This window comes from Lissotriton vulgaris, chromosome 11, assembly GCF_964263255.1.
Source record: "Lissotriton vulgaris chromosome 11, aLisVul1.2, whole genome shotgun sequence".
Taxonomy (NCBI): domain Eukaryota; kingdom Metazoa; phylum Chordata; class Amphibia; order Caudata; family Salamandridae; genus Lissotriton; species Lissotriton vulgaris.
This window is the reverse complement of record NC_141699.1, coordinates 110082528-110106757: the sequence shown is the minus strand read 5'-3', so window position 1 is coordinate 110106757 and position 24230 is coordinate 110082528. Positions and strand designations below refer to the sequence as shown.

At 44.3% G+C, this 24230-nt stretch overlaps 1 protein-coding gene across 7 annotated transcripts in view; it reads right to left on the bottom strand.

Moving 5' to 3' along the window:
• Window positions 1-24230, bottom strand: part of PISD (phosphatidylserine decarboxylase) — a 323469-nt gene that overhangs the window by 60733 nt on the left and 238506 nt on the right. For 4 of the 7 annotated variants that reach the window (XM_086942818.1, XM_086942822.1, XM_086942821.1 and 1 more), the window contains 4 exons: window positions 24046-24126; window positions 6300-6536; window positions 4675-4813; window positions 567-713 (listed from right to left, as the gene is read on the bottom strand). In XM_086942818.1, coding sequence (XP_086798944.1) covers window positions 567-713; window positions 4675-4813; window positions 6300-6536; window positions 24046-24126 — 604 coding nt within the window. The remainder of the gene's footprint in view (window positions 1-566; window positions 714-4674; window positions 4814-6299; window positions 6537-24045; window positions 24127-24230) is intronic. The other 3 variants (XM_086942820.1, XM_086942823.1, XM_086942819.1) reach the window with 1 other exon arrangement.

Sequence of the window (24230 nt, the reverse complement as noted above, 5' to 3'; positions counted from 1 at the left end):
GCAAGCACTGGCCTGCAACCAACTACATAAGCCCAGAGAGCTCTCTGTGGCAACAGTACTGGCAAATACCGATAGTATTTCGAAGGTTGCTAAAAAAATACAAATCACATTTCAAAGTGAACATTCAAGCATCAAAAAACGTTCTGGCACCAATGACCTCAAAGCAATATGGAAAATGCTCCTCACCAGTGAAGCAAGGATACAATCTGCAGCACCGCATTTCACCAGATCATTCTGGAAAAAACACACCCTTCAAATAACCACATTGCCACCCACACACGTTTACATCCCTGTGATAGATAGAAGATGTCCTAAAAGCGTATCCCAAAAAGAACAAACAAACCAGGATAAACATTAAAGGTTTCAATCAAAGTTATATTTAATGTAAAGCAATTTCCAAAACAATTCTTACACCTTATGTAATGCTGTATTCTTAGACACTTTAGTAAAACTACAGTGATATCCAGCCAGGACACGTTCATCCACTCAAAGCGGCGATCACTTGCTGCTTCATTGAAGAAAACATTGACAAAGTGCAGTTGAGCCAACTCTCTTAAAAGCCTTACCTGGGAAGTGCCGCCGGTGGTGCACACTCCAGTCGGTGGGCGAGTGAAAGCAGTGATAATCCCCTGGTGCCAAGTAAATAACACAGTGATACAGTTCGTTTCCCTCCTTGGTGACCAGCTGGTCCTGGAAAGAAGTACTCGGTGAAGCTAGGACGGAAAATTAAAAAAAACACAGTCAACAATTTATAGACTTACATTTTATGACCGGATGTTTTAATACATGTATTAAAGTCCCGAAGTGGGGGTGAGCTAGGTAAGGGATTACACGCAGTGCCACAGGGTGAATACAGATCATACAAAGCTCTGAAGATTCGACGTTAAGACCCAGTGCACTCTGAGGAGCTAAGAGCACTGCGTCTGCACTCTGAAGGACAGCGCCAGGGGAAGAGTGCTGCGCTTGACGGACAGCGCCTGGACAAATTGCTGCACTCTGAAATTATTAAAAGAGGCTCCTGCACCGTGAAGATTTTCGAGCAGGCTCCTCTATGGCATGAATATGCTGGTGAAAAATGTCAGCGTGTTATGAAGGTTTTGCATACAACCAGGGGGAAAAGACACAAATTGAGTCAAGAGACACCCTTACTCAATATCTTTAGGCTCTGTCACTTCAACAAACAATAGTTACCAGTTCATCGAAGCAGATGCATGTGGTTCTCAGCTGAATATTTTCACAATTATTGCATAGTAGTGATTACACTTGTTCACTATGTTTATGACAGACAGGCGTATGGACATATGCCTGTGATGACTCTTGCCTGATTAATATAGCAAATGTTCTGGAGCAAAAACTGATGCTTTATCATGAATCATGTAAACTGCAAAAGAACACTAGTAATACAGACAGTTCAGCCTGGAGATTTTGTGGCCAAATGATTTATTTTATTTATTTTATTTATTTATTTATTTTTAAAGTTTTATATAGCGCGAACAAGATCTTTGCAGATATCAGAGCGCTTTACAGAAACAGTAGGTAGGATAAACAAGACTCTTAAATCAATATGAGATTCCGTAGACAGTGAGTTGCAAAAATAGGGTATCAATCATACAAGAGTATACAGAGTAATAACAATCAAGAAACAATAATATGGAAGCAGTACAATGTCTAAACGGATAAGATTATAGCACCCCAGAGGGTGAGTAAACACAATGTTGAAAGCAAAGCAGTAGTCAGTAGTGGGTGCGTTGCAGGTTATTGAGGCACTCAAGTCCTAGTGTACAACCCAATAAACAAGTTGGAAATCAATAGTATAGCATCCGTGCAATGAATTAGATCCAGAAGCAGAAAAAAAAAAAAAAAAAAAATGGACTGACATAGATAAGTATTCAGACAGCCGATAATGAGGGAGCCAAATACTGTCATTGTTCCAGTATCAATAGTGTTCAGGTGTATTTAGCCATAAGGATGGCCTTCACCTCTTTCTTGAAGAGTATAGTGGACGGGATAAGCCTGGTTTCTGGCAGGAGTGCATTCCAGATCCTAGGTGCCATTCCAGAGAAGGAGCGTTTGTATGTTTTTTCCTTCCGGAATCTCCGTGGTTTCAGGAGGAGAGTGTTTGTGCTTCTGTTGGATCTTGAGCCTCCTGATATGGTCAGCTTATGAGAGAGGTAGTTGGGTGCCTTGTGGTGTACGGCCGAGTGTGTCATACAGGCAATTTTCAACTGAATTCTGGCTTCAATAGGCAGCCAGTTCAGGGCTTTTAAGTCAGGGGATATATGCGAGTGTTTTCTTGAGCCAGTGATGAGTCTCGCGGCCGCGTTCAGGGAGGCTCTTAGGGGAGCCGTTGTTGTCAGGGGGAGCCCGCTGAGAGCCACAATTCCGTAGTCTATGCGAGGAATGACTAAGGCTTGTACCACAGTTTGGAAGTCCTTGGGTGGTAGGAAGGGTTTGAGTTTTCTCAGCGTGTTGATTTGGAAGTTGGCTCCTTTAGTTGCTATGCTAATATGCTGCTGCATGTCGAGATTGCAGTCCAGTGTGATGCCAAGGGATTTCGCTGAGTCCACGATGGTGGGTTGGACATTGAGTGCGGTTAGATGATTGAGCCAGGTTTGGGTGATGTCCTTTTTCGCAGGAGGAGAGATCAGAAGGAACTCAGTTTTCAGAGCATTTAGTTTGAGGTGATTGTCGGCCAGCCAAGCTTGGGTGTTTCTTAGTGTGGCATTCAACAGTTTGATGTCTTCAGGGGATTGAAGCTTGAGGTAGAGCTGAGTGTCATCGGCGTACATATGGAAATGTACCTTAGAAGATTGAAGCAAGGTGGTGAGTGGTTCCATGACGAGGTTGAACAATGTGGGGGATAGGGAGGAACCTTGCGGGATGCCCAGTGTTACTGGCACAGGCGAGGACAGTGCGTTGTTGATCTTGAACCTCTGAGAACGGTTGTGCAGAAAGGACGTGAACCATTTGAGAACCGTCCCGGATATGCCCATTCTGGTATTTAGTAGCTCCAGTAGATTCTCGTGTTTGACCATATCAAATGCTGAAGAAAGGTCAAGAAGGATGAGGAGGCAAGACTCATTGTGATCAAGGATTTGGAGGGCATCATCTATTATGTGTGTCATGGCCGTTTCCGTGCTATGCTTTGCTCTGAATCCGGATTGGTGAGAGTTGAGGAGGTCAAACTGCTCAATGTGTTTTGTCAGTTGGAGTTGTACGCATTTTTCTAACAGTTTTGCTAGAGTGGTGATATTGGTGATAGGACGATAGTTGTTTAGGTCGGCCGGGTCAGCTGTGGGTTTCTTGAGTATAGGCGTGACTTGCCCAATCTTGAGGGAGTCTGGGATGAGCCCTTGTTGCAGGGAACAGTTGATGATTTTAGTCCAGAGTGGGAGGAACAGGGGGGTGAGGACTTTAACAGCATTGGCAGGTAGGGGGTCTGTGTGATGGTTGGCGGGTTTCAAGGTGACCAGCAGCTTGTGAATTGATTCTTCGGAATAGGTGTCGAAGGACGTCCATGAAGCGTTGTTTTTAGCATGAGTGTTAGTTATGCATATGGAGCCGGCGAATCGACTTACATCCTTGATGAGATCGCTTCTTATAGTGTCGTTCTTTTGCTTGAAGAAAGCAGAGAAGTCTTCGCAACTTGGGATAGCCTTTGTTAAGTTGTTGGGTTGTGGAGGTTGCGTTTTGGTTTGGGTTTTGACTAACTTGGAAAACAATTAATCCGTAGAAAGCTTGGTTCAATAGTTATTTCTGCACTGCCTAGCAGGATCACCTCTTTACCAGCATTTGGTATAGCCATGCTGAGCCGGCAGATTTTGCTTTCCTGATTATTTGAGGCTACACAGAAGGGAACTGGTAGAGAGGAAACCCTTGTCAAGAGCTGTGCCCCTGCTCTACATTTTCTGGCGTGCCTTGGCTTTTTTCACAGTGTGCTTGGCAACCTAATTTGACTGAGGGTGTTCTGTGATTTTATTATTTGGGTTGCCCCAAAGGGCGGTCCTCACCATGGTAGAAGGTTGCCGCAAGCCCAAACCAGGCAATGGGAAGACTGACCAATGGCGGCAGCTAAGATTCTGGTAAGAAGCTTTTTAAATAGAAATTAACAAATGCTGGATCAGCCCTTCATCTTTAGTGTGTTTTCTAATATGTTTTTTAAAGATATAACTTTCAGCAATCAGGGCCTATGTGGGCACATACAAAAATAAGTTTTTTTTGTTAATAAAAAAAAATCCCCTGGGATTCTAGGTTTGGCTAGGATTATTAATGAAGAACCTATCATAAAGAAGATGGCAAGGTGATGGGCATACATTTTTGAGAACACAGACAATCCAAATTTAAGCTGGGCAATAGTCTAGGACACCTCAATGGACCTGTACCACAAAGAACCAGGTAGGTTGTGTATACATCCGTTTTTCAGCAAGCAGACTATTGAAGTAGTGGACAAAGCTCAGCAATTCCGTCAAGCAAAGGAGAGTGACATTTTGAATTAAAGCAACATAGCAAGGCACGTCATGCAGGGCCCAACGTTAGACTTCTAGTAAGGTTTATTTCCGTATTTCCCTGGCAAAGGGGAGACTGTCCCATAGAATGGGGTGAGTTCGAGCAGCGAGCACTCTGACGGGTGAGCATCCACAGCTTACAGTTTACGTGCCTACAATGATCACTTACTTCTGGTGACTGGCAGATTATCGGTCCATGTCCGCGGCCCCAAAAATGACTCTAGGGAGTAGGTAACACCTTTCACCTGCTCTACTTCACAGTTCTTCACGCGCCCAAAGTGCAAGATTTTTCCATCAGATGGACTGATCTGTAGAGAAAGGTCATATAACCAATGGTGTATAAGAGTTCGGTCTGTGAAAGTTTTTAAAGTTTAGCATTGCATACCCTAAACTATGCATGTCAAATCAACCTTTGAGAAATATCACACATGCATCCTTTGCTTGATATATACACAAGACTGTAAGCCACATCTGTCCCTCACTTTCCATACTCCACACATCGCTTACTTGCCCATCCCCAATGAGGATATGTGTGTCACTTACTGGCCTCTCAACTCAGATACTGTTAATGTCCAGCAAAGCATTCAAACTATCATGGGCACTGCTCAGACAAGCGTCTCACTCATCCTCATCAAGATAACAATGGACTGGGATGCCGCCCGAGTGATTACCAGTGACTGAGATTAAGTCAAGCATTCCATCCATCACTGTTCTGTATACCTATGGTCTCACTCATCCTCGGCTGATGTGATGTCAAGTCCCTCAACCACCAGACTCTGCATGTGGCTGATGAGCTCAATTCACAATACTGTGCTGTTGCTCCATAAAATGCATGCTGCCGACTGACCCTTCACCCATCATACAGGGTAAGCTACAAACAGGCCACTCGCTCACCGTTCTGTTCATCTTGCAGACATGCTTCTCACTCTTGACCTCAAAGATATGCCTCGGACTAATTATTCTGTTCATACTGCAACTAGATCCCAAGATCACCATACTGCAGATGTGTCAACCAGGCTCCTTACCATACTATGCATGTCACAGACCGGCCATGCCTAGATCACCATACTGCAGCTGTTTCATTCAGGCTACCATACTATGCATGTCACAGACCGGCCGCGCCTAGATCACCATACTGTAGCTGTTTCAACCAGGCTCCTTACCATACTATGCATGTCACAGACCGGCCGCGCCTAGATCACCATACTGCAGCTGTTTCAACCAGGCTCCTTGCCATACTATGCATGTCACAGACCGGCCGCGCCTAGATCACCATACTGTAGCTGTTTCAACCAGGCTCCTTACCATACTATGCATGTCACAGACCCGCCGCGCCTAGATCACCATACTGCAGCTGTTTCATTCAGGCTACCATACTATGCATGTCACAGACCGGCCGCGCCTAGATCACCATACTGTAGCTGTTTCAACCAGGCTCCTTACCATACTATGCATGTCACAGACCGGCCGCGCCTAGATCACCATACTGTAGCTGTTTCAACCAGGCTCCTTACCATACTATGCATGTCACAGACCGGCCGCGCCTAGATCACCATACTGCAGCTGTTTCAACCAGGCTCCTAACCATACTATGCATGTCACAGACCGGCCGCGCCTAGATCACCATACTGTAGCTGTTTCAACCAGGCTCCTTACCATACTATGCATGTCACAGACCGGCCGCGCCTAGATCACCATACTGCAGCTGTTTCATTCAGGCTACCATACTATGCATGTCACAGACCGGCCACGCCTAGATCACCATACTGTAGCTGTTTCAACCAGGCTCCTTACCATACTATGCATGTCACAGACCGGCCGTGCCTGAGGCTTCAGTTTCCTTCGGAAGAACTCGCTCAAGTTCCTGTAGTGATGAAGATCCTCCACAGCGGCCTCTTTCATGTTGACACCAAAGGTCCAGATGTAAAGGCTGTAGACTGGCTTCCGGAGCCAAGTGGGCAACTCAACCTGGTTCAGGCGTCCCCAGGCCCGCGACAGCAAACGTGTTGGCACAGTTTTGTATAAAGCAACCTATGGGAAACCAGAGGAACATAATAAGGTCACTTAATTTTTGCATACTTCCAACACTCACTCTCTTCCATTACAATCATTGATAACGCAGATATCAATTCAACAGGTTCAACCAAAATCATTGCAATCCTATACTGAACCTGTCAGTTTTAAACTTCCAAGCTGGGAAAAGAACACCGAACAGACCGCGTCAGTCTAATCAAGCACAATATCCCAAAATGGAACATTTCGTTTTTTTTGTGAACAAACACTCTTATTAAGCCAATCTACCTGAAAAATGACGTTTATAGCCAATCTACCTGAAAAATGACGTTTATATAGCTCACTAAAGCCAAAGGTTTGTTCTGAAATCAAGGGCCCAATTCCTCTGGGCTTGCAGTCTGAGACTACGGCTGTAAACGGACCGGTGGTTGTCTTGTTCTGCTGCAAGGTCAGTCCTGAACTTCCTTTTTCTGTGGCTGGAGCATGCAGGCTGTCAGAAAATTTGCCTTTATGGTGACTGACAATTAATAGCACTAACACTAACCACTAAAGTTTTTTATGTAATTTACAATTTCTCATTCAAACAATCTGCATCTGCAGATTTTTCGAACTGCCAGTTTCACTCAATGTTGGAGACAACTTGCTTATATAACACATTTTACACCACGGTTGAGTGGAAGAGCACGATTGAAAACACGAGTCACACAAAGGGAGGGTAACAAGGGGGTGAGCAAACAAACTGCCTGGATGTTCACAACCAGAACTGTGGGGGTGTTTCCAAACATTCTGCACCGTCATTCCCAACCAGGAAACATAGGGAAACTACTTATACAGAAGATAGGATGAAGTATGTTTGATGGGTGCAATTTGATGTGGCGTCGCTGCATCTCCTTTAGACTGTTATCAGGTACTTTGCATTTTCTTCAATGCGTAGAACTTCTTTGCTCTGAAACAGGTCTGTGTACCTGGTGTTTCATGCTCGACAGGTCTGCTGTTTGACTGCTGGCTGTTGTTTGGATAATTATGCTATACTGGACACAACTGTGTTTGTATTCGAATTAAAATCTAATAAAGATATATTTTAAAAACTAAAGTATATTTGAATGGTGGGAGCGGGTATAGAACATACATTTCTAAATGAGTGTTTGACGAAGAAGGTTCCTCACCTGGATTAATACATCTAATTTGAAATCAGGATGAAGGGATAGGGTGCGAAGAGTACACACAGAATTCAGGAATTTGAATAGAATAGCTTCCATGCTCCCGGGGGGGGGGGGGCAAATTCCACACAAATCTCGGGCAGACTCATGCAATTAATGAATTTCAAAACTAAAGACAAAATCTGACAGACACATAGTTTTTAACTCTTTATAAAAACGGACTGCATGCCATAATAGTGATCACTGCTGTTAAATTCTGAGAGACTGACTTCAGACACACTCTTTACCAGACCAGGAAAACTCCTGTAAAGAGACAGTTGATCCTTGATCAGATGAAATCCCTCTTTAAAGAGAAAGGGCACCATGCAGTATTTCCCATAGTTCTACAATATGGAACGCTACCCAGACCGTCTGGAAGACGTTGTGATGATTCTTCAACATCATTCCAACCACAAGGTGCTCTCCCATGTGCAAAGACGCTGATGAAAAGAAAATCACAAAGGCGTACCCTGGGACACAAAAGGGTCAACCTTCAGCTCTCTCTTATGAAGCATAGGGTAGTTCATACAAAAGCCAGTCTATCAGGCAGACTGCTCGAGTCTGCTCTGGGAACATGGACTATTTAGTTATGATGGTAATATATATATACCACCAAAATGCCCGAAAGCTTGTGAAAGCGCACACTTGGCAAGCTGAACCTTCCGGTATTATTTCAAGGCAGAAGCTGGCACTGATGTTCCTTGCATTATTTTTGTTAGACCTGACGTGTTTCATGGCTGCTGCCATTCATCAGAGGTCGCTTAGTAAAAGACTTATATCTACGCCTATATCTGATTGTCTTGGAATATATATATATATATATATATATATATATATATATATATATATATATATATCAACAACACAGGTCAACCTTGAATCACCAGTCGTTTTTTCGGAGATTACCACAAGGAAGAAACCAACGAATTCGGGCGGTTGCCCTTGCTCACATATACTCCCAGTCCCACTGAGGGTATTATTGGAAGTTGAGCGATATAGATATATATATATATATATATATATATATATATATATATATATATATATATATATATATATATTAACTAAATAGTAGCCGAGTAAAAAATGCACCATGCAACATCCATTTCAGTTACCATAGTTTGCACAGTGATACGACAAACACTTGCCTTTTTAGAAGAGTACAATTATCACCACATAAGTTATTAGAGTGTACGATTTGGAAGACACATTTGTTTTCACAATGGATGTGGAAGAAGGGAAGTAGGGGGCATATTTCCAGTGGGTGCATATAGGCATTGCGTCTTCAAGAAGCGGGCAGCCGTGGAACTCAGGCGCACTGCCAAATACTACAATATACGCATCAACCCTGCAATGACTAATAAACACACCACCCACCTCCTTCCCTCCCTACTACAGTTAATGCCAACAGGCTGCTTTTAGTGCATAACCACCCCTCAGGAGCCATGCTGAGGAATGCTGGCACCCATTTTAATAATCTTGTCTTCAGTTGTGACGTCTATCAAGGGAACGATTTCTTCGCTGAAGTGGTAAGAAAGCAGGGTGGCCTGGAAGATACTTCCTTTGAGAAGAAGTGCCCAGAAACCACATGCCAATTAATGGATTAAAGGAAATCAAGTAACAATTTAATCCTGTTGCTCCGTCTTTTAAAAAGAGCAGCTATGTCTTTGTTTCTCCCTTTGGATGCTACCAGCATTCCCTTTAATCTGCACGTCAAAGGTATGTAAATTTCAGTGTTACAAGGTAACTAACCTCTAAGTAAGTTATAATGAGGACAAGACATGTTCACATGCCACTGAGAAAGCAAGGCTTTCATTTCATAAATAACGATGGTTATTAATGTATGAATGTCTTCAATAGACCGAGAAGCATGAAAACCACTGGTTCTACCCCTTGCAGGTAGAAGAGTCATAGATAGGTGCTTCCAGCCCACATAGACCCATTGGTACACCGTTCCTTTACCGTCTATGAAAAAAACATAGAAACTGGAATCTCACCATTGTTTCAACAGGTGGTTAGTTACATCAAAAAGTAACACCTCTTTCAAGATTGGAGAAAATGGGACTCTTATTAAAGAAGCAATAAGTCTGGTCGTCTTTGAATCCAAAAAATGCAGTAGACCAACAAGCATGTCAGTTCCCTACATGGATCTTGCTCCAGTACAGTACTGGAGAAGACTGCTAGTCTTTTCACTGAACTGACACATAGAGCCAATTTTCGACTTGTTCTGTAATCCACTTAAAGCGCGCACCTATGCTTTCCTACTTTCAATTCTTGCAAACTAAATCCTGCAGTCCAGTAGTTTCAAAAGCAGTTTACTGGGTACTGCTTTCTATAATTTTTTTTTTAAACAGTGGTTTAACTTTTCTGAAGATTATCCGACTGTTGAGATTTGTGAAGTGTTTGAATTTACTTATTTAGTCATCAATTATTTATTGAGTGAATTGTACGCTAATTGCGTCTTGCCGTAGTTGGATTAAACTCAACACACCCATTCAAAGAACTGCCTGAAATGTAGACGATATATACATAAAAAAAGAGTACTCAAAAAGGGAACAGAGCCAACACTTTGAGAGTTTTGTAAACCGAGTGATATAACTTTTGGTGTGCAAATGGACAGAAAGAGAATTTATCATTTTACAAAGCCTTGTCGCCATATCCGACATATTTGGTTTTGAGCACTTCAAGGAGAGAAAGGGTGGCGTACTGTAACAAACGTCCGAGAGTGATATTTAAATATGGAGGTGATGCAGTCTGCCAAGTTCTCATACAAACCTCTATGGACCATGATCATAGCTTTCAGTATCACCCTTGTGTATTGACAGTCAATGTAGAGATCAAAGGATGGCCCAAGCGTGATCCCTGTATGAAAGCCTGCCTTGCGGCGAGCAGCAGCATTCTGGATCAATACCGGGCGGTGCAGGTTGTAATTTCCTTTTTTAAAACAGATGCTACAGGGTATACTGTGTTTGCAAGGTATACTGTACTTCAGATGGATTTGAATGAGTGTGTACACTGCTGGGATATGAGAGTGATGCTCGATAAAGGGTATACGTTTTTTCAGGATCTTAGGCTTGTAACACAGCATAACCTATTTGGTTAGGATCTAGAAATACATTTCTCCACAGTGGTAGCAAAGCATTGGCGAAAGGAGGGGGGTTAGTGAGTTATAGTAATAAATTGCACTGCTTAGACAGAAGTCTACAGAGTGTTCATCATGTTCTTCATGCATGGGGCGTTGGAAGACGGGCTCGAGTGAATGAGGAACCCTCGTGCAGGGGTAGGTTGTTTTTGAGAACCACTTTAAAGATGTTCATACTGAAAGGTAATCTGTGGACTGTAAGGCGGGACTCAGAACTAGAATCGTTTACGTCTGGAGGTTTCTGGAAGTGATAAAATTGTGTCTGCAACAGTGGAGAGGCCAGTGTATGAAAGGAAACAGTCTCAAGAGGCGACCAGGGGCTTATTTGAATACAAGAAATAGAAACCTTTAGCCTGCATGCTACATGGAGGGGAAGGAAATATGGACATCGAAAACAAGAAATGGGGGCAAAAGTGGGATGGTACATTGCTGTTTTTTACTGGGAAGGAGCAGGTGGGGAGGGCATTGGTACACCTATTCCATCTAGCATGCTGAGGACTCGTGAAGATAGGGTGGATTTTGTGGTTGTTGAGGAGATGGTAGCAGTCAGGGGTGGTGGCCAAGGTGAGGAAGAATGAAACTAAATGTTGCACTCATAGAAATAGAAGACAGGTAGGCTTGACATGACATGAATGAAATTATTTAAATCTTGACAGAGTTTGGCAACAGGCAGCACATGGCCATCGAGCAGCAGATGCTGAAAAGGCACGACAAGAAAGCTGCATGCGTAGTTCAGAAATTGCCCTGACTGGGAGAAAAGGAAGGGGGCAAAGACCACTTGTGAAAAGCTAGCTTACGGTGATGTGGATCTGGATGCACCAGGAGAAAAGATCAGACCCCAAGGTAGGATAACCATAAGAGATGACCTGGGATGCATAACCATGACATGGTGGCTAAACAGTATTCATTCTCAACGGTACTGGAAAGAAGGAGGTGCAACCCAGATGGTTCTGGTGCACAGCACTTTTGAAGTTACAGAAATATCTAAGAGCAGTCTGTGTGAAATGTATTTGGTGAAGCCCATTTACAGGGCGTTGCATATGTTACTGCTGGTGCAGAATCAGGTGAATCCTTTTAGGGCAAATCTTAATAAAGAATTAGGAGCGAAAGAGGGGCAAGGAGAGTGGGGAGAACTGGAAAAAATAGAGGGTATGACACATGGCTTTTTAGGTATTAGGCAGGTGTAACAGATCTTCTGAGGCAGAAACAATAATTGCCAGTCAGTAAAGATTGGCCGTATGGTGGAATAGGCTGGGAGTGAAAGGGGAGAGTTTTTATGCTCTTGGAATAATAGGTGCCCACGACAGTACACAAAGGGTTGGACAAGAAGATTAGAATGATACTGAATGATGAACAGTTGATACAACTCGGGTCAGGGCTGGTCTCACTGCTTCAAGTTACATATTCACACAAGATAAACAAAGAAGCATGGGTTACCAAAGAGTCTGCAATGGAGTGTTGGGGAAGACGTTGCATGGGTGGGAAGTGGTGAGACGTGAACTGCCCTTGTGTACATCAAGCAGAGTTCACAGCGGATCTGAGCACCATGCTGGGCTGATAAGGCCTATTACATTAAATGAAGTATGGCACTTCCCACAACAAGTTGAACAGATGCTTAGGAAGAGATCGAAGTTGGCTTACAGCAGTGCAAGAAAAGCCCGGGCCAGTCCTAACATCAGCTAGGCTGTTGGAACAGTAGTCCTATGCATGACTTGGAAAAGCTGCACTGCTAAGTTTGCGTCTCCGACCTGCTTTAGGTGTTCCCCATTGATGACTCAACAATCTGGGAACCTACCTGAAGAGCTCCGAATTTTGGGTCAGATGTACGACATATTTTACCAGTCGCAAACGACCCATTGGGCCCATTTGCGCTATATCGGAGGGTGGCTTACTACCCCTTGTGTCTGGCAACGAGGCAGCTGGTATCAGTGTATTTTAGGCCATCAGAGTATGATTTTTAAATGAACACCTAGCGGTGTGACATCCAACCACCACTCATAATAAGGTCAAACTGGTACCCCACAAATATTGATACTGGATATGGATATTGATACTATTGCCAGCCCTACCAACAAGTTGCACCCACGATGACTAATAATGAAAAACAATATAAGTGTTACATGCAAAGCCAATATAAGAACAATTCATTCTCCAGAAATGGCAGTTGTGAAACACAGTGGATTTAACTTGAACTGATTGTATTTAGATGTTGACGACTAATCATTATAACATAAATGAGTTACATGCTTTAAAATTCCAGAATATACCGTAATCGACTTAAACACATTTAAGGTTGGGCGGGGTATTTGAAAAAGATGCCTAAAAAAGTCTTGAATAATGAAGGGAAGGAGAGTGGTAGAAATAATGCATTATGGGACTCGTAGTAATGTAGATAGTGAATTCAAAAGGACGTGGTTTAATGCGATTGGCTGATGTATAGGGGAGGAGTTATTTGACATTAGTTAAGAACGAGGATGGAAGTAGTGAATAGAATGCCACTTTGTTAGAAGGAGAAAACTTGTTTGGAGAAAGATCGTAATGAGAGAGGAGAAAGGTATGGAGGAAGGGTGATTATGTTGGTTTAAAGAGATGGATTCACAAAAAAAATCGTCCTGAGTGATTGAATCGCCTGGTTTCGCTTTTGTTTCTGCTGCCATTTTGTTGTTTGTTTGCCTCCCAGCCCATCCCTCCACCCCGCTCCCGCCTCCCAGCTGCTCCTCCCTCGCCCCACCCCCCTCCACTATCCACTTATGACAGATGCTTTTGCTCGCAGCGTTCACGCGCAGCGGACGCGCCCCATGCGCGCCAAAGGTGCGCCAAAGGTAAGTCCGTCTGCGTCCGTCTGCGCCCGTCCGCGACCAGCGCCAGACCCCCTGGCCCCCGCAAAACCCACTCCACCCGCATAACGTACGACACAGCAACCCTCTCAGCACTTAATCCTGGCCGACTCCCAAACTGCAACCAAGCCGCCCCAGGACATACCCATGGACCCTTCACCTGCCACTCCTGCAAGTTCGACTGCATCAGGATCCACATCAAATCCACAGACTCCATACAGAACTCCAACACTAACCACCTGAAGTGCATCCTGCTCAACACGCGCGCGGTCCACAGACACACCATTGAACTTTGGAACCTACTCGACACCACATCGCCGGACGTCGCCTTTCTTACTGAAACATGGATGAACGCCTCATCAACGCTAGACATCGCCATAGCCATCCCGGAAGGCTACAAGATCATCCGAAAGGACCGCATCAACCAAACTGGAGGAGGCATCGCCATCATCCACAAGAATACTATCCGCATCACAACCAGTTCCGATGACAACCTCACATCCGCCGAACACCTTCACTTCCAGATCCACACCGACCCCAAGACCACGCTCAGAGGCACCCTCATCTACAGGCCACCAGGACCCCGCACACAATTCAGCGAAGCCATCACTGACTTCATCAGCCCACACGCCCTCCCCTCCGAGGACTACATTCTACTGGGAGACTTCAACTTCCACCTGGAAAAGAAAAACAACAGCAACACCACCACCCTTCTGGAAAACCTGGCCAACCTCGGACTCTAACAACTTGTTGATACCCCCACCCACTATGCCGGGCACACGCTCGACTAATCTTCCCCTCCAGCAAGCACATCTCCTTCATCCACACCACAGCTCTCCATTGGACGGACCACAGCTGCGTTCACTTCAACTACAAAAAGACCACAACCCACAACCTCCCACAACCAATTCCCCGAAGAAACTGGAACAAAATTACCACCGACCAGCCCTTCACATCGCTTCACCAAAACCCTCCTGCCAAATCATCGGACCCAAACCAAGCTGCCACCAACCTCACACAATGGATCACCCACAGCGGAAACGAACTAGCACCCTTGAAAAACCATCAAATCAAGCAAGGTAGCAAAAAAGCCCCCTGGTTCAACGATGACCTTAAGAAATCCAAGAAGTTCTGTCGCACCCTTGAGAAAGCCTGGAGAAAAAACCTAACCACTGACAACCTGGCTAACTTCAAGAACGCCACCCGCAAACACCACCAACTGATCCGATCCACCAAGAAATCAGCATTCAAGAATCGACTTGACAACAACGCCCACAACAGCAAGGAACTTTTCAACATAGTCAAAGAATTTACCAACCCCACCGCCGGCACCAACGACATCACTCCCTCTCAAGACCTCTGCGACTCCCTAGCCTCATTCTTCCACAACAAAATCACCGACATACATAACAGCTTTGAAAACCAGTCCGGAGACCAATCCACTCCACCCACCTCCGAACCAAAACCCCCCTCCAACAACCTTTGCGCCTGGAACCCAATCACCACCGAAGACACCATCCACCTGATGAACTCCATCCACTCAGGATCGCCAACCGACTTATGTCCCCACCACATTTTCAACAAAGCAGACTCCATTATCGCACCCTATCTCCGAGACGTCCTCAACTGCTCCCTCAACTCCGCGACCTTCCCGGAAAGCTGGAAACATGCCGAACTCAGAGCCCTTCTGAAGAAACCCACAGCAGACCCCACTGAACTTAAGAACTACCGCCCCATCTCGCTCCTCCCATTCCCTGCCAAAGTTATTGAGAAAGCCGTCAACAGTCAGCTCGCCGCCTTCCTCGAATCCAACAAATCCCTCGACCCCTCACAGTCCGGCTTCCGAGCCAAACACAGCACCGAAACTGCCCTCATCGCAGCAACAGATGACATTCGAACACTACTGGACAACGGAGAAACAGTTGCCCTCATCTTACTTGACCTCTCCACAGCCTTCGACACTGTCTGTCATAGCACCCTCATACAACGCCTCAGCAACGTCGGAATTCAAGGAAAAGCATTGGACTGGATCATCTCGTTCCACGCCGGAAGAACCCATAGAGTCCGCCTCCCCCCTTTTAGATCAGAGGCCACCGAAGTCATCTGCGGCGTACCACAAGGATCATCACTCAGTCCAACCCTCTTCAATGTATACATGAGTCCCCTCGCATCCATCGCTCGCCAACACAACCTCAACATCATCTCCTACGCAGACGACACCCAGCTGATCCTCTCCCTCACCAAAGACCCAAACACCGCCAAAACCAACTTACACGAAGGGATGAAAGAAGTAGCCGAGTGGATGAAGAACAGCCGTTTAAAACTGAACTCGGACAAAACAGAAGTCCTCATCTTAGGATCATCCCCCTCTGCCTGGGACGACTCATGGTAGCTACCGGCCCTGGGAATCGCACCGATACCTACGGACCACGCACGTAACCTGGGCTTCATCCTGGACTCCTCCCTCTCGATGACTAGACAAGTCAACGCCGTCTCATCATCATGCTTCAACATCCTACGCATGCTCAAAAAAATCTTCTGTTGGATCCCCACCGAAACAAGAAAGACGGTCCGCCACGCACTGGTCACAAGCCGACTGGATTACGGAAACACCCTGTATGCCGGAACCACAGCCAAACTACAGAAAAAACTCCAACGCATCCAAAACGCCTCAGCCAGACTCATACTAGACATCGCCCGCCAAGCTCACATTTCCGATCACCTGAAAGACCTCCACTGGCTCCCCGTCAACAAGAGAATAACGTTCCGTCTCCTCACCCACGCACACAAAGCCCTCTACGATCTAGGACCCGAATGCCAAACGCGCGCCTGTCCTTTTACGCCCCCACCCGCCAACTACGATCGTCCAATCAAGCCTTCGCCGCAATTCCGCGCATCCACAGATCCACCATGGGGGGAAGATCCTTCTCTTACTTAGCGGCCAAAACCTGGTACTCTCTGCCCACCCACCTCCGCCTTACACTGAACCACCTCTCCTTCAGAAAGCAACTAAAAACTTGGATATTCGATAAGTAAAGTACCCCCCCTCCCTCAAGCGCCTTGAGACCCTCTGGGTGAGTAGTGCGCTATACAAATTTTTGAACTTGAACTATCAATATGGATGAATTTATGTAAGTGGCCTTTATGCATATCTGCTGTTTCGATGCTTTGTTATACATAAGTGCTCAACACGTAAAATGCTGAATGGAAATACATTTTTGGAATACTTGGAGTAAAACGGATGAAATTTGGATGGATTTGGCATAACTTTGTCACATTACTTGAATTAAGCAGTGTGTCCGATCTGGACTGAAATCATGCTTCGGTTTCCATATGTTTATTAACGCAAGTGGTTCGAGGGCTGACCGCGATTTGGGCTGCACGCCACAACCTTTATAAATCACGGAATAATTATGGAACATGAATACACAGGAGTGCACTTGTTAACTCTCTTCTGTTGAATATTGACCCCGCAAATTGTGTCACCCGCCATCTTGAAGGTAGAAAAAGAGTTTTTGCTTCACGGGGAAGTGTGAGTTCAATAGCCAGCGTCCATATGGGGCATATTCTGTTAGCTCAGATTGGCGTTTACCATGCAGGCTTGCCACAGTACAGGTTGCATCTGACTTGCTCTTTGTTTGGCGCCCCTTCCCAATCCTGGTGGAATGCCGTTCCCTCACTTGTAGAACATTTTTCACCGAACTCCACTGAACTCATCCCTCCAACTTTAATGTGTTTTGCAGGCTGTCGCCTGCAACCAGATCACAATGGCTCCAACATTCCTGGGATGGAGCATGAATTTTAGAAAGGAGCTACTTGTGTAAGGCAGTCTCAAACCCAGTGAAAGGTGTAACTTATCACTGAGGGCTGGAGACATCACAGCAGAAGTTCAGAATATGAAAAACAGATATAGTGCATTCCTTTTCCAGCGTCCTCTGTGCACAGACTAATTCAAGGCAAACAAAAGGGCAAAGAGGTCCAAGTACACCGGACAGCTGTCCCAAAGGTTAAAACATTCACCACACGTCTCACTGCACTTCACTCTGCACCACAATACTTAACGTCACTGCACTGTGCTCTACACCAGTACACTCTACAACACTCTACTCTGCAACAGGGCACTCTATGCCACTAAACTCTACCCCACTCTACTTTGCCCCAATTCACTCTACGCCACTGTACTCTGCAGCACTCCCCCCTATTTCATGGCACTCTACGCCTCTATACTCTACTCTGCACCTCTTTACACCACTGCCTACTGGCACTCTAGTCTACTCTGCATCACTACACTCTACACCACTGTACTCTACACCGCTGCACTCTACTATGCAAAACTCGAATATACACCACTGCATTCTACAACACTGCATTGTACGCCATTGAATTCTATGCCACTGTTCTCTGCAACACTCTACACCAGTCCACTCTATTTCACTCTACTGGACACACGCTATGCCACTCCAATACATGACATTCCATGCCACTCCACTCTATGACACTCCACACCACTTTCCTCTATGCCACTAACTTTTAGCCTTGCTGCACCGGGGCGCTGGCGTACAACATAGCTAAAACACATTGGAAAAGCCAGTAGCTCTTGTATAGGTGAGACCTATTTGCCCTGCCAATGCTTGTTTGTTAAAGCATTCTCTTTTTATTGAGCATATGCCTAGTTGAAAAAGACTTCTGTGAAACTGTGCTGAAGATTTACAGCACCGCTCCAGCCCTCAATGCGACAGATCACGCTAAGCTGCATTTGCAAAGCATAAATGTGCTTCTGATTTGACAGGAGCTTTAAGATTTCCTCCATGGAAGCTTATTTGCAGACATTTTGTTGCCTGAGTACTTTGTCTACGGGTAGCTGTGAGCCCATGTCCGCATGAGTGGTTGTAGACGTGAGTGGTGGAAGTTTTCTCCAAGTAGGGGCATGTTGGTGCGGGTTCAAGAGAATATGATGCATGCTCTGAGGTGCTGGAACAGGCTAAGCATATGTCAAGAATTTATTTTCCGATTTAAGAATTTTTCTTCAGGAGATAGAGAGGAGGATTTGCAACGTTTTGGAAGGTTTCCTTGTCCAGAACATAATTTTATAACTATCCCACGTCCAGATGCTTGTTTAGTAATGATTTCTTCTCAAAGTGGGTTTCGTAATGCTCTCTGTGGACAAGTAACTGGCACCATGAAACTAGTAGCTAAGGAGGATAGAGTCTCTACGTTCTGGCTGAGGATCCCATTAAATCTTGGAGAGGATAAACAAAGGAGCCAAAGATGCTTTGGCTCCATGTGACAGCAGCTCTATTACTAGTTACCCTGTACGTAGTTCAGGAAGAGACCAAATTTTGATAGTTTACAAGCACTTACTCTAGCCTTGATTAACCAGAATCTGGATCTTTTGGAGGATTTGCAAGGGATTAGGATCAACATAATTAAAGCTTTATCTGCAGTCAAAATTGCATTTAACAGTTATGTCCTCCTTTTTTGCCGTTCTGAACATTCAGAAAGCCTTTTCATAGTGGTGGTTTCCAGGAAGGTACAGCCTGTTCAGGGCGGATGGGACTCTGCAATCATCATCAAGTGGTGGCTTCAAAACCATGCACTCTGTTCAGTGTTAAGGCTTATACGCACTATTGCAGGATTACACACTCATTCTATACATTGGTTCTAATGTCTTCCCTCAGAGAGGACTGGTGGGACAGAAGTGAGCTCTGGTCACAGCAAGATGGAAGTAACGGCACTTGAACAGGTGTGCCAGCACAGAAAATAAACATAAAACACTCACATGATATTAGTTAATGTTGGTGTATTAGCCTAGCGCAAAACTAGCTGGAGAGCTGGGAGAAGCCAATAGATACTTTACAGCACCATTTACATAAAGGGGAGGAATATGGAAAGATCAACTAGTGTTCGCAAATGTAATGTTTAAGGGTGGCCATGCTGTCCAATACTTGCACAGTCTGTCATGGCACTACACTAACTGGAAAAGCACATAAATGTATACACATGATTACACATGATAAGGATAGAGCCATGTTTTATCATGCTCACTCCCTGATCCAAATATCTTAACAGCATTTCCATGTACTTCACAACTATTTTTTCACTGTTCTGCTGTAGCCAATCCAGGCAAACTGACAAGTGGCCACCCCTATCGGTTCAAATCATGACTCTCAAAAGTCCACATCTCCAATGCTTCCATATGACGCTCTCCTCAAAAAGACATTTTAAATCTCTTCAAAGGCACCTTTCCTCCACAGGACACCTGTACAACACTTCCAGATCACAATTCTCTCCCCAACAAACCCACACCAAACACCTCCTACAAAACCTATAACAAGCCCCTTACTGGTAAATCCTCCTTTCAACCAAGCTCTGACAGCGATTTATCAAACTGAAAACATACAGACGTCTTCCGAGATGTACCACAAGTGCAGACCACAGCATGACTTGTAAGTCCCCTGCAGTTATTATGTTACAGGAAACAACCATAACAACGTATGCCTTACATCGAATGCCTTTACAACGCGGTCGTTATAACAACTGCGTTGTTAAAACACAAACCATTACATAGCAAGTCATTCCAACAACTTGCTGTAGGGGGCGCACTGGTGTTGGATTTAGAATCCAACACCTTTCCTGCTGTTGCACAAACTGGAATAGGAATAGTAAATTATACTATTCCTAAGTCCAGCACGCCCCCTACCGCAAGTCGTTGAAATGAGTTGCAATGTAATAGTTTGCGATGTAAAAGTATATATTCACATTTTACCTGCACCATAGGTCAGAATCTGCCCTCTTAATTATTTTTTATGATGTCCTAGAAATAATGGTTGCCATTGATGGTTTAGTATTTGTTCTACTCACATTCCAGATTCGAATTTCCTCTACTCCTCTCGGATTCACAAAAACTCTACCCTTTGTAGGCAATTTGCCTTTCTGCGGGGTCACCTCAGTCTTTTTGCTGGACTCTATATTTTTGCTGTCTGTAACTCAGTGCACTTCACCCTTCCTAACTAGTGATACAATGCCTGTGCTCCCCCCTTTTACCATGCTGAAATGGGTATACACCCGATTGGCATATTTAACTTACCTGTAAGTGCCTAGTATATGGTATAAAGAGTACTCATAGAATATTGAGTTAAATTACACTAGTGGACTGCAGCACCCATTGTGTCACCCAATACAGTGACAGTGGCAAACATGCCGGAAAGCCTACCATTTATAGCCTGGTTGTTGCAGTTTAAACTACAAATTCAACCTGTCAAAATTACTTCTGTTCACAGGTAAAAACCTTCCTTTTAAATATTTTTAGGCCACCCCTATGTATGCTTCTTTGCTAAAAGGCAGGGTGTATGGCCTTTAAAAGCAGTACATGTAAACATCTAATGTTAAACATGTCTTTACATTGGAAAAACCTCAAACGCTATTTTCATTGCAGGAAAGCTGACCTGAATGGGCAGAGATGATCCTTCTGAACCTGACAGAATATACAGGGTGGGGCTTTGAGCATTCTTTTTGACATTACAGTGGCAAATCCTACTTGACAGGTCATTGGGTTTACATATAACACCAGGAGGCACATTTGAAAGGAAGAGAAAAAGGATCCCACAACAATTCTTGTGATCCACTGTCTGGATGCTGGAACACCCTACTTTTGTTCTACTAGACAAGTGAGAGTGTTTAATGTGGGAGGCCACTAGGAGTATCACAGCACATGCCACACGCACACCTCTATTCCCAACTTTAGTGTGGCCACAGATTTTAGACATCTTGAAAATGCCCAAAGAGGTTCTGGCAGCATCATCTTATAGATTGCTCTTGCCTGGGTATAATTGGAGGGCTCTATCCTGAACAAATTTGAACTTTATAGCCCATTTCCAGCTAATTCTATCCAATATGCTGCCAAACAATACTGAATGATATGTTAAGCTTTAAGACAGTCAGACAGAAAAGCCAAAATAGGTCTTGTGGGTCCCCAATAAATCCTTTTAATTATACAGGACAGAGTCAGATGTAGAGGAAGGCACAGAGAAAGAGATTTAGATAGAGAAAATAGCAAGAAAATACACTTCCCAGGAGGCTCTTTGGAAGTTGGGGTCCCTGGCTAACTGGCCACTTTGCCCATGCTTTAAAAGTTCTCTGGCCCTGGGAACTCTTAACCCATTGGTTAGGGTGTACCGAAGAATCTTTCACACCAGCTTTCTGGAACCAGGTATAAATACTGCACCTCCAGGCACTCACTTCAGTACACTTCTGGAAATGAGGAAGATCAGAAGAGGACTGAACCTGCTGTCTGCTACCTGAGAAGAGCCCTAGACCCAGGACAAAGAAGTGCACTTCAAGGGTCATAAGGCTGACATCATATTAAAACTATGGAGGCACAATAAGCTACAAGTGGCCTTTTCCTCCAAATACCCAACTAACCAGCGGTTTTGAGACCCTAGACTGGACCGTGCTGTTTGGCCTCTGCCTGACACCCTGTGAGTCTCTTAAGTGCCTCCCCCTATGGTTCTGGAGGGGGCTTCAGAAGTGTACTCCTGTAGTGGTTTAGGACTTAAGGGTCTAAAGTCAGAAGGTAAAATCTTAGACCAGGTCAAACCTTTCGGTGTATTAGACCCACGCTCCATCTCGGTCAATGTCAAATTGAGCCTAGTTTCTGGTCTACAGTGACCATTGACTATCGCTGGTACTTTAAGCTTCTTTGCGCTATTTCAACTTAAAACTTTAAAAATTCTTATCTCAGGTTTCCCTTATAGGATTTTTGTCATTTTGCTTATTAATTTTTACTCTTGTTTGTAATATGGTTAGGGAGTTTTATTCTTTTCCATTTTCAAAATGTACTACTGTTTTTGTACTACTATACATATTTCACACATTCACCTACGTAAAGCTGATCTCCTCTATGCCATAGCTACCTGGGGAGTTGAGCTCAAGTTAATTTAGTGACTCAAGGGGTCCACCAAGAAAGGGTTGTGATTATTCCTCTAGGTAGCTATTCACTCACCCCAAATAATCCAATTTCTTTCACACTCCTATTGAAATTCCTCGATTCTTCGTCAATGCAACATCCTCTCCCTTTAATTTCTCAGCACCATTATGTCCAGATTTCAGTTCTCCTCCAAGTTTTCTTACCTTACACATAGCAACACTGCTGAGCTTCTTGGCTGAATGCTTTTCTCCTTTTTTTCTTCCAAAATCAACATAACCAGCAACCTCCTAATCCTTTCCCAATAGGTTACTCTAAGCAACTTCACTCCAATAACCTTGACACACCAGAGACCCAACATCTGAAAACCTACCCCCAATTCCGTAAAGCCCTCAAGACACATCTGTTCTCCATAGCGTACTCCGGCTGAATTACTTTCAGCATTCTCCACTTCCTTAGCTTTCTACTTTCAGCGCCAGGAAGCCGCTTGGTCGCAGTGCGCTTTATTAAGAACTTTCTTCATTTCATTTCATTTCATTTCATTTCATTTCATTTCATTTCATGCTCCTTTAGAACTTGAAACTATTGAGTGTCTTGCTCTCTCCGTCATTGTCCTCATCAATCTGTCTTGTCTATCATATGTTTTCCTCTCTTCTAGCACTTAGCCGAAACACTTCCAATACCATTTTTTTATTCCTACAACTCACCTCATCACAAAACTTAGTGTACTCTGTGGTCGACCATTTTACTTCTGCCTTCTCCAATAACTTCCTTTTCAGTCTCCAATAGGTTTCACACTATCCACTGATACTTCTCTCCCACATTTCTAATATTGTTGCTTCTGCCCATAAGAATCCTGCACCTCAACCTTCTCAACCTCTCCATGTGAATTTTTTTAAATATCTACTTGTTCAAGGAAGTTGCTTGCCACTACATCCTGCACCTTCAACCTTCTCAACATCTCAGTGTGAAATTTTATAAAATATTTACTTGTTCAAGGAGCATGAGGTTTCACAAATCTAGTTATCCTGCAAAAGAAATCACTTGTTTCATTTAGTACCATGCACTGAGGGGACAAATGATGGCAGCATTCTTATTACAACAACAAGGACCTGGCATTCTTAGACACGCTCATCAATTTGTATACGTAAATACGTAGGTTTACTCATAGGGCGATATTTTTATCTTTTCCCAGGCTCAGTAGTTCTTTTCATGAAGTCTGACCTAATCCCCCGTGCCCCGATACTTAATAATTTAAAACTCCCACAGTGGGGAAAAAAACAGTTAACAGTCAGTTCGCCCAACCAGCACCAGTCAACAATAGAATGTATATGTGCCCCAAAAACAGAATGGTGCAAAAAGGTGTAGGAAAACTAGAAAGCATCTCACGTGTGCACCACTGGAGGAGCTACTGGCAGGTTCTCACCAGCTTGCCCACGTATTTGTCATCATCGATACCTTTCTCATATAAAATGAAATGTGTCCAGTGCAGGAAAGATGTGAACATCTAAAAAGAAAAAACAAGACCCCATGAAGGATGAGAAACAAGAAGTCTCAAATAAAACTGAGTTCAACTCACATACGCACTCATAACTTTCTATTCCACAGCGT